The sequence below is a fragment of the Notamacropus eugenii genome, chromosome 5 (genome assembly GCF_028372415.1).
Source record: "Notamacropus eugenii isolate mMacEug1 chromosome 5, mMacEug1.pri_v2, whole genome shotgun sequence".
Classification (NCBI taxonomy): Eukaryota; Metazoa; Chordata; class Mammalia; order Diprotodontia; family Macropodidae; genus Notamacropus; species Notamacropus eugenii.
Window position 1 is genome coordinate 65,059,970 of NC_092876.1, and position 9,890 is coordinate 65,069,859.

A 9,890-nucleotide genomic window follows, 5' to 3' on the forward strand; every position below is an offset into this window, starting at 1 on the left:
GCTCATTGTGATCTTCATGCCTCATCTTCCTTCTGGTCATTGACTCTGGGAAACCAGATCATCAAGCTGGTGAAACGTGTTGGTTAATTAAGAGCAGATAAGGGCAAGATGTAGGCTCTTCCTATGGGATGGCATACACATGTGCACGCACACACACACACACACACACACACACACACACACACACACACACACAACTGTATGCCAGCTCTTCCAAGTATCTCCAAGGCCTCTCCACCATGCTTCATTCAGTTCAGATTAGTGGAGGTTAGGCTTTCTCAATTAATTAGGAAGTTACTGTAGCTGAAAACTACAGTTACTGTAGCTGAAAACTAATGGCCTTTAGTTGTAAGTAGCCTAACAAAAATGATTTAGGTAAGAGTAACATGAACATAAGTGAGCTTAAAAATATTTCTAAAATGGTATAAATTTTTGCAAAGCAAATTTTTTTGGGTCCCATTATTTTATACTCCCCAAACTTCATTTAAAAAATTTTAACAGTAGTTTTCAGTTGCCTGACATGTCAGCCTGTATTTTAGGAGTATCTTAAGGCATGTATATTAAATTAGGAAATTCCTGACAAGTTTCTGATAAGAAATTATATGGCAAAACTGATTTGTCTAAATATTTTTATATTTGGATTGGATATATTCTATACAAGGCAGCCAGGCAGCGCCATAGACAGAGACCTGTACCTGGAGTTAGGAAGATGTCCTGGGTTCATTGTGTGACCCTGGGCTGGTCACTTAAACCCATTTGCCTCAGTTCTTCATCTGTGAAATGAACTGAAGAAGGAAATGACAGACTACTCCAGTATCTTGGCCAGGAAAACCCCAAGTGTCGGACACAACGAAAAACAACAATACTATATACAGTTGTACACAGATGCTCTTTAAGGATAGCTTATCACAGCGGGGAGAGGGAGACAGATGAGGATGAAGTCAGATGAGGCCACCCGTGAGGTCCAAGCACTTTTAGCTGTTGTGCTTGTAGCTTCCTATTTGGAGAAGGAGAAGGAGCAAGAGGAACTGGCTGCCGAGCTCCTTCTTGATCAGTCAGTGCGGCATGTGAATTTCCCATAGGATCACAGGAGGAGAATCATGCAATTCTGCTGGCACCTTCATGTTAACCCCGTGCTGCAGTGTGTTTCTGGCATGAGGAGATGCAAAGGGAGAATGTAACTAATGAGAAACAGGTCTTACAGAATCAATCGATATGTTATTCTATTTTGTCACCATAGAAAAGTCACCATTATGGGGAGAAAGAGGGCTTCAGACTGTGAATTCATTGGCATAGATAACTCCTCCAGTGCAAGTCATCAGGTCTCCTGGAGAGTCCATTGCCCCAGAGTGTCTCCCCTGGGTGGGGTTTCGGAAGCTGGACTGGAACCTTGAACTTCCTGACTTTGAAGCTGAGTCTCCATCCACCATATCATGATGCCTCTCTGTGGTAGGGAAATAAGAATACAAAGACTGGGTTTGCACCTGGCTATATAGAGATAGCTCAGTGGACAGAGCATATATACAGGACCTGGAGTCAAGAATTCCCAAGTTCAGTTCAGCCTCAGACACTCAGAAACTGCCTAGCTGAGTGACCCTGGACAAGTCCCTTAGCCTCTGTTTGCCTCAGTTTTCTCCACTGTAAAATGAGTATAGTAAGAGTATCTCTCTCCCAGGATTGTTGTGATGAACACATATTGTATGTTATTGTGAGATTTTGCAAACTGAAGTACTATAGACAAATGCAAATTCTTCTTGTTATAGTAAAAACTAAACAAAGCTCTGCATTATTTGAACATCCTGTGAGATTCTTCCTTGACTCCTTTTCCAATCTGTCCAGTGTGGATATTTCCTACCTCTCATAGGCATTTCGATTCTAACTTAGAGCTCTTAAAATGCTTCTAAAATAAGACATCAATTAAGTTTTGACTTGATATTTCACAGTCACAGCTTAGTATTTTCTAAAGAAGAAAGATAAATTTTGCTTATTTGGGGGATGATATTAATGATGATGAGGAAAGAAAAGGTGCACAAACGATGATTGTTAGTTTTTTAGCATATTAGCATTTTTAGTCACTGAATTCTTTTTCATATGCCAATTTCCAAATTGTGAAAATGTTCTCATTCATTTATCTGTGAATTACAGAACTGAACAGCATGAAGCTGGTTGCTTCTTGATCTGTTTGTGGTGATGTGAGTCTGATTTAGTTTTGAGGCTAATAGCATTTCCTTTTTGAAATTAAATTTTTTTATGATGTACTTGTTTAAGTGATTGAGGAGTAGACATTTGTACTCAGACTTTTCTGGAGACTGGAGAAAATATCAAATGGGAAAATACAAACTGAGAGGAAAGGATTTTTCCTCAGTGTTGAAAATTTGCTCTGTTTACATCTATAAAATTGCTGAGTACATACAATAAAATTCCATTTTTATGCAATACTTAAACCTATTTCTGAGAGAAAATATTGAAGGTAACTGGTAAGGAAATGTAATTAAAATGGAACTTTTCTATATTCTGTTTCATTAATGAGGAGAAATTCTAGCAAATTTCGTTGTCAAGCTTGATCCAGATATCGTAGCTCTTTTTACTCAATGGAAAGTATCTAATTCTCACATTTTATAGAAAATCAGATTTTACTAAATAACCTGGTGTGATTCATCTGAGATACTCATACCATAATCACACGGGGCTTAGGTTATGCCCGTCTTCTGTAGGGGATATGTCTTAGGTAAAGGAGTGGGTGGCTTTGAGGAAGGCGCTAAGTTGCTAGGGACTTGAGTGGACCATTCACTTGGCCAGTTCTTCAGGTCTCCATTGGGTGTTAAACACTGTCCTGGGTACTGAGGTACATTAGAGAGATTAAATAAGATACAACTGCTGCTCTGGTGGAACTTAGAAACCAGTATATTCAGTACCAATTTTAATGGCAAATAAGGTGGCTCGCCAAGGCATAATCTGTAAAATGAGAGACTGTAAAATGGAGAAACTCGACAAATTAGCAACCTAGGGAATCCCATGGATCTGGAGAAAAGGGTGTCAATTGTGAGAGTGAAAATGATATCCATGTAAATAGTTTAATTATCTTTTAGTATAAAATTATTTATGATAGACTTTGTATGCCATTACTCTATTTCTGGTGAGTGAAAATTCTTTCCATTAAATATGGTTTTTCTTTTTTTTTAGGAGAGATTTGAAGCACTTTTTACAATCTATGATGACCAAGTTACGTTCCAGTTATTTAAAAGCTTTAGAAGAGTCAGAATAAACTTCAGCAAACCTGAAGCAGCAGCAAGAGCCCGAATAGAGCTTCATGAGACAGACTTCGATGGGAAGAAACTGAAACTCTATTTTGCACAGGTATTTCCGGGTGCAGATCGCATTCTCCTGTAAACTTGTCCTTTTCTCTGGTTTGTAAAAGATACCTTCTGGGTGGAGGGAGCAAGCATGTATGTAGCTCTTGCTAAATATTTTACAGTTATTATTCCATTTGATCCTCACAACAACCCTTGAAGATAGGTACTGTTCTTATCCCCATTTTGCAGATGAGGAAAATGAGGCAGAGAGCGGTTAAGTCACTTGGTGATAAGTGTCTGAGGCTAGATTTGAATTCTGGTCTTTCTGACTCCAGACCCAGCAACTGTTCACTGTACCAGTAGCTGCCTAAAGTCAATTATGTATCTTTAGGCAAAGTCCTTTAATCTTTCTGAGTTTCCTCACCTGTAAAATATTGGGGGGGCAAGGTGCAGACTCTGGCTTTTTGTGGTCCATCTTAACTCCAGATATGTGGCCTGACGAAAGAGCACCAGATGAGGAGTATGGAGGTCAGGGGTGTTCCCAGCTCTGCTGCTGACTAGCTGTGTGACCTTGAACACACCATCTCTCTGGGTCTCATCTCCTCTGTGCACAAAGATGGACTGGTCGATCTGAGTCCCTTCCACCAGTGTGTCTGTCTGGGAACCAGAAGACAGGAGCTCAAACCCCCTTTCTGCCATTCACTGACCTTGGACAAGTCTTTTGCCTCAGCTGTAATAGAAGGGGATTTGTGGAGATGCCCCCTAAGGCCTTTTCTGTGCTTCAACGCAATTTAGAATTTAAACATTTCTGAGGCAAGTGCACCTGTAGCTAATTCAAAATTGGCTGGATGCAGTGTCCCAGTCTCTTTATTGGTACCCTTTATCTTTTAGCTGAAATCAGGTAGGAGGAACTGGTTGATAATGAACTCTGGATCTCTTTTCCTTTCCTCTTCCATGATCTGAGTGTATTTAAAATTCTTTCTTTTCACATGTTAGAAATTTTTTTCTATGTGATTAGAATGCTATTTATTCCACTGAGACTCTCTTTGATTCCCATCCTCCTGAGCAGAGGACCTAATGAAATAGACTGATGTACATTCTTTTTGTCCAGCCGTCTCTAAGAGGAAGGTGAAGGCCCCATTGCCTTATGTGCTTATGGGTAACCTTTAGTATGATTTCAGTACTGTAGTAGAGAGTTTTACATTTTCCTTATATTCATGATGTGGGGATTTCATGTCCTGGTTGGGCATTATTGATAGAAACCCTGAGAAACCAGATCATTCTTTGTTGTCTCTCTCTTAATGACCTCTCTTTGTTCAGGTCCAGATGTCTAGTGAACCCAGAGACAAAGCGTATCTGCTCCCCCCACAGCCCGTCAAACAGTTCCTGATCTCCCCGCCAGCCTCTCCTCCCGTGGGTTGGAAGCAGGGTGAAGATGCGATGCCTGTCATAAACTACGACTTACTTTGTGCCGTTTCCAAACTGGGTCCCGGTAAGGAGCTTAGTCTGGCATGGGTTTGGGGAGATTTTTTATAGGTGTTGTACTAAGGACCATGCCCAGCATGTAGGCTATGTGTAGCATGAGGTAGCCATGGAAGCCACTGTTTCTTATAATGTCTAGTCCACCTTCTGTCGATCTTCCTTGTCTTTTCCTTTAGCTCCTCTGTCCTCCCTTCACAAGAACAGAAATGCCATATAAGATCTGAATTGAAGTAGGTGGTGGCACAGTGGATAGAGGCACTTTTCTTGGAGTCAGGAGGACCTGAGTTCAACTCCAGCTTCAGACACTTGACACTTACAAACTGTGTGACCTTGGGCAAGTCACAACATTGGGGAGCTCAGTTTTCTTATCTGTTTGTCAGGTACAGGGAACACTGAGCTCAAACTGGTCTCTACCTCCTCACTAGCCCAGGGCTTCAAAACAGTTACATGTAAATGAACTGGGAGATCCTAATGCCTGAAGCTTTAACCATTCTGTAGTCTTCAGAGACTCAATTTTTTTTTTTGAAAAAAAAATTAATTTTTATTTACATATTTTAGTTTTTTTTACCCTAAATTTCTTTCTATATCTTTCCTCCCAGAGGGTTATCCCTCATAAAAAAAAAAAAAATTAAAATTAAAAAAAAAACCTAACAAGGGAAAGAAGAGAAAAAAAATCAACTCAGTGAATCATGCATCCAAAAGCTGACATTGGCAGTGTTTCCCTCTACCCTGCAAAGGAATGAATGAGCATCCCCTTAGAGCTCTTCTTTGGGGCCGAGTTTATCCTTGGTAGTTCTGCAACATTCATTTTCCTTTGGTTTTGGGTGGTTCTTTCTCTTTGCGTCTTTGGAGTCATGTGTATTTTGTGTTCTTAGCTCCTCTGACTTCATATTGCATCAGTTTGTGTGTGGCTTTGTGTGCTTCTCTGTAGTCAGCGTATTTGTGGTTTTGCATTCCTATACCACGGCTTATCTAGCCATGTTCAGTGGGCATCTGCTTTAGTTCCTTCTTCTCTACTCCCCAAAGTGCAGCTACAAATATTTTTATGTGTATTATGGAACCCTTTACCAATGCAGAAAGGTCCAGTTTAACAGTCTGGGTCCCTTTATATTCATATTTTTCCAGTTTTTATTTAAAAACCTCTTCAAACAATCAGATTGTTCATATATAAAAGAAGCCTCACTTTGCGTCCTCTAAGAGAAATGCCAGCCTTCATTTCTCTCTTTTGTGATCAGACTGTTTCACAAACAGATTGTAGTTGTTTTTATTAAGCCTCCTCTTTCCAAGCACCAAACAGTTCACCTTTGAAAGAGGCATTCTTTACCAAAGGGTTTAATTCTTTTCTTTACACAAAGACTCCTTTTTTTGCCCCTTGGAGCACCAGGCTGCTCTGTTTAAAGGGCCAGGACCTCCCACATAGAATGATGGCCCTGGAAAACTGAGAATTTGGCTAAATTCTAAAATTCAGCATCTTCTCATAAGGTTACCGAGATTCCTGAGCATCTTCCTGGTCAGAGGGGCAAAGCTTGGGCAGCTTCAGGTACACAGATGCCACTCGCTCCACCATTTTCATCCATGCCCCTCCGTTCAGCATATTTTGTGAAATAGCTCAGTGTTTTGTCTTCAAGGAACCTGTCATCCTATTCTTGACTTTTGTTCCTCCTATAGGAGAGAAATACGAGCTTCACGCAGGGACTGAGTCTACCCCAAGCGTGGTTGTTCACGTCTGTGAAAGTGAGACTGAGGAGGAAGAAGAAATGAAAATTCCCAAACAGAAAATTGCCCCGACCAGGCGTCCCGAAGCACCTGCGACGATACGAAATGAACCCCCCGCTTTTGGCTGTACACTGTGAAGGCAGCAGCACCAGCAGTGACCCAGTGGTCGTGGTCACGAAGCGTACATTTCTGCCCCCTGCTGCTGGCCTGGGTCAGTAAGAGTGCCAGGGGGATGGAAATGCCATGTTCAGCAGTCCTGTGCTGTTCTGAAAGTCATGTACGTTATACTAGTACAGGGTAACAGCAGATTTTACTAGTGATTGTCTTTCATGTTCAGAATTTTAGATGATCTTCTAAACAGCACTTTAATTTAAAGAATAGTACTGCCCCCAACGTAGCATCTCTCACATATTTTAATAGTGGAAAATTAGGAAGTTGGTTTTTTTTTTCCCAGCAATGTTAACTTCTCTAATATCATGTAGCATGGGGTACCAAAAACTGGAACTATATTCACCCAGTACAGTACCATTTTATGGATTTAAAAATCTAGTCTCTAGTTTAACAGTTCAGCGTGGGTATTTTTGTACTGGTATACTAGCTTCTAACTAATAATATATTGATCAAATGTTAATGCTGTTCAGTATATACTAACATTTTTGCACGGCTAGAAATCCAATGTCTAGGAGAATTAATAGAAAATGAATCGGCCCATTTCAAAGTATTTTTTTCTTCAACTTTTTGGAAAGAAATGCCAAATTCACCTTGATTGATGAAAACTTTGGCATCTCTCCATGTGCATATTGTAGTCCTCTACCCTTAACAGAAAGTCTGGAGGGAAGAGATATACAGAACCCCCTCCCTGATGCCTACGCCCTCTTAGAGGCTAGCTCCCTGCGGGACACCTTGCCAGTAGGCATGATTGACTGTGGTGTCAGATGGCTAATCATAGATTGCCATTTGCAACTAACTGTATTCCTGTCTAGAGTAAAAACATGTTTTCAGCCATTCGGTGTTAGTCTGTTAACTTCTCTACTGTTGTATTAACCACTAGTCTTTGAGATTGTTCATTTTATTATGTGCATTTGGTTATGTCTGTCCCATAATCCAGAGAAGAAGAGACGGTTGATTTTCTGAAGGTGGTTTGTGATTTGAAAATAAGTCTATGCATTCTCAGTTTTCTGTTTCTACCGGTGGTGGGGAGAAAAGAAATTGGCTGACTCGTCACATTTGCTTCGGGGGTAAAGCATACCTGCGTGTATTCACTGAAGCACAGGATGGCTTCTCAGTTGGGCACAGGAGCCTTTTGAGAGGGAAAGCACCTGTGGAAATTCCCCCAGTGGGCTCCACATATTTCTGGTACCTGTTGTTGAGCATTACCTGTTCTTATGACAGCAAGATAGATTTCTGTGGGCTTATGTTTCACTGCAGATACTTTGTTTTTTAATCTTCCAAATGTCCCTGGTCCTTCCATTCTCTGAAATCTGTATTACATTTCCTGTTAGATGCATGGATACTCAGACACACACACACACACACGAATACATATATTCACATATCTGCTTTTGGAATCTTTCATTGCTGAATTCTAATGTAAATGCGATAGAAGTAAGTGATTAATCAGCAGCTTCTTGAATTCCAATCAGCATTTGGTAGCTTATTTGGCAACCACTTAACAAAGTCACTTCATAAAGCCAAATTCAGGACTGTGCCATTATTGCTCTTACCCAGCAGGCTCCAGTTTACAACTGTAGAATGAATCCTCTAAGTAAGGAGACAACATGTGTTTTAGATCTGCTCGAGAATATATTCAGTCTCCTCACAAGTAGCCATGGTCTGTCCCAGAAGCTACAGTCTGTGTGATCACATCTGTTACTTTAATTTCCCTTCCATTTCTACCCTCACCTGACAGTTATAATATATCCTGTCAGTGAGATAGGAAGCACTTTGAAGTCTCTGTGTAGTACCAGCTGCCCACTTCCCCCCTTTGTTTTTTTTTGAGAATGTTGGATGAGTTGAAAAACCTTTTTAGAAAGTAAATTCTTTTTAAACAACTACCAGTAAAGCTTTTAGGGATGGAGTCAGCTTGGGCCACACTTGGAAAGGACATTGAACTGAGAATCCTAGCCCTGCTCCTGAGATCTATTGTGTCACCTGAGACAAATGTCACTTCCAAGGCCTCTGTTTCCTCATCTCTAGAATGGTGTCTAACTAAAGCTCTTTAAGGCCTCTCCTGATGCCAGTGGTCTGTGTTTTTTGTGAGGATGGCACATCAATATTCCAGTGCACAGTTTTCACCAGGTGAATGTTTAAGTAAAAATTACCCACACCTTTCAGTTGTTCACTATTGGAATCACTGTGGAACCTGATGCGCCTTGTAGCTTCTGCCTTTGGGACAATTAGGCATCCTGCTCACTCAACTCTCTTAAAGAATAAAGAACTTTCCTATGCACCACTTTCTTTTACCAAATTTCTGCAACCTTTTTGCTATTGAAATTATATTGTTATAAACCTGGTTAACATTTGTACCCAAGTCTGAATGACTTTAATGACTCTTTTCTCTGGAGCTTATAACCTCTATTTGAGCAAGCAACTTGTTTAGACAGTTTGGGGTAAGAAAAAGGTGCCTTATGTTAGGGGAAGAGAGAGGTAGAGACAGGGAAAGTGATTGATTTGAATTCGAAAACTAGGGTGGTCAAGAAGGAAGCTGCCCTTTCTGCCCCCTGTGTTCACTCCCTGGTTGACAAAGACTTGCTCGTGATGGGGTCAGTTGAAGAGGACAAGAGCTAGCACTGAGGTGTTGCAGGGCCCAGAGGCCCCAGGTCCCTTTGCCCTCCAGGGATTTGCCTTTGTTTCCCTGAGGACAGGCTCACACCACTTGTGCCACGGAGGCAGCATGCCCACAGAGTCTCTGAATAGCACTGAGGATGCATTTTCAGAAAGCAGGACACAAAATTACCTAGTTTATTTCCAAAGGATACTTGAAATCTCCCCTTCGTAAAGCTCCACAAGAGGAAAAAGTGAAACCTGATGCTCTTGAGACCACTTAACAACAGTGAAAACAATGAGTACTTTCTCCTGTCATAGAATCCAAGAACTCCCTCTGCAACCCCTGAGAGAAGACAGTTTGCAGGTGCAGTCTCACCCGTCATTGGCAAGCCTCACTTTAAAAGGGAACCATGATGGATAATAAAGCAGGAACCCATTTGGAACTGAGTATGTGTCTGAGTCTACCCAGCATTCCTTGGCCTTGTTAAATTGTAGCTTTAGTCAAAAAGTGAGAGTCACCAGTGTGCAAAAGCAGTAGGAACTCAAACATCTCCCACAATCTCCTGATACTAGTGTTCACTTTGCTTCTGTCTTCTCCAGGTGTGCACCTTATATTGTATGATATGAATTAAA

General features: G+C 41.0%; 1 protein-coding gene across 2 annotated transcripts in view; it reads left to right on the forward strand.

Moving 5' to 3' along the window:
• RCAN3 (RCAN family member 3) overlaps window positions 1-7,496 on the forward strand; it is a 31,491-nt gene extending 23,995 nt beyond the window's left edge. For both annotated transcript variants that reach the window (XM_072609329.1, XM_072609328.1), the window contains exons 3-5: window positions 3,184-3,357; window positions 4,614-4,785; window positions 6,444-7,496. In XM_072609329.1, the coding sequence (XP_072465430.1) occupies window positions 3,184-3,357; window positions 4,614-4,785; window positions 6,444-6,628 (531 nt within the window). In that variant the 3' untranslated portion in view covers window positions 6,629-7,496. The remainder of the gene's footprint in view (window positions 1-3,183; window positions 3,358-4,613; window positions 4,786-6,443) is intronic.
• The last annotated feature ends 2,394 nt before the right edge of the window (window positions 7,497-9,890 follow it).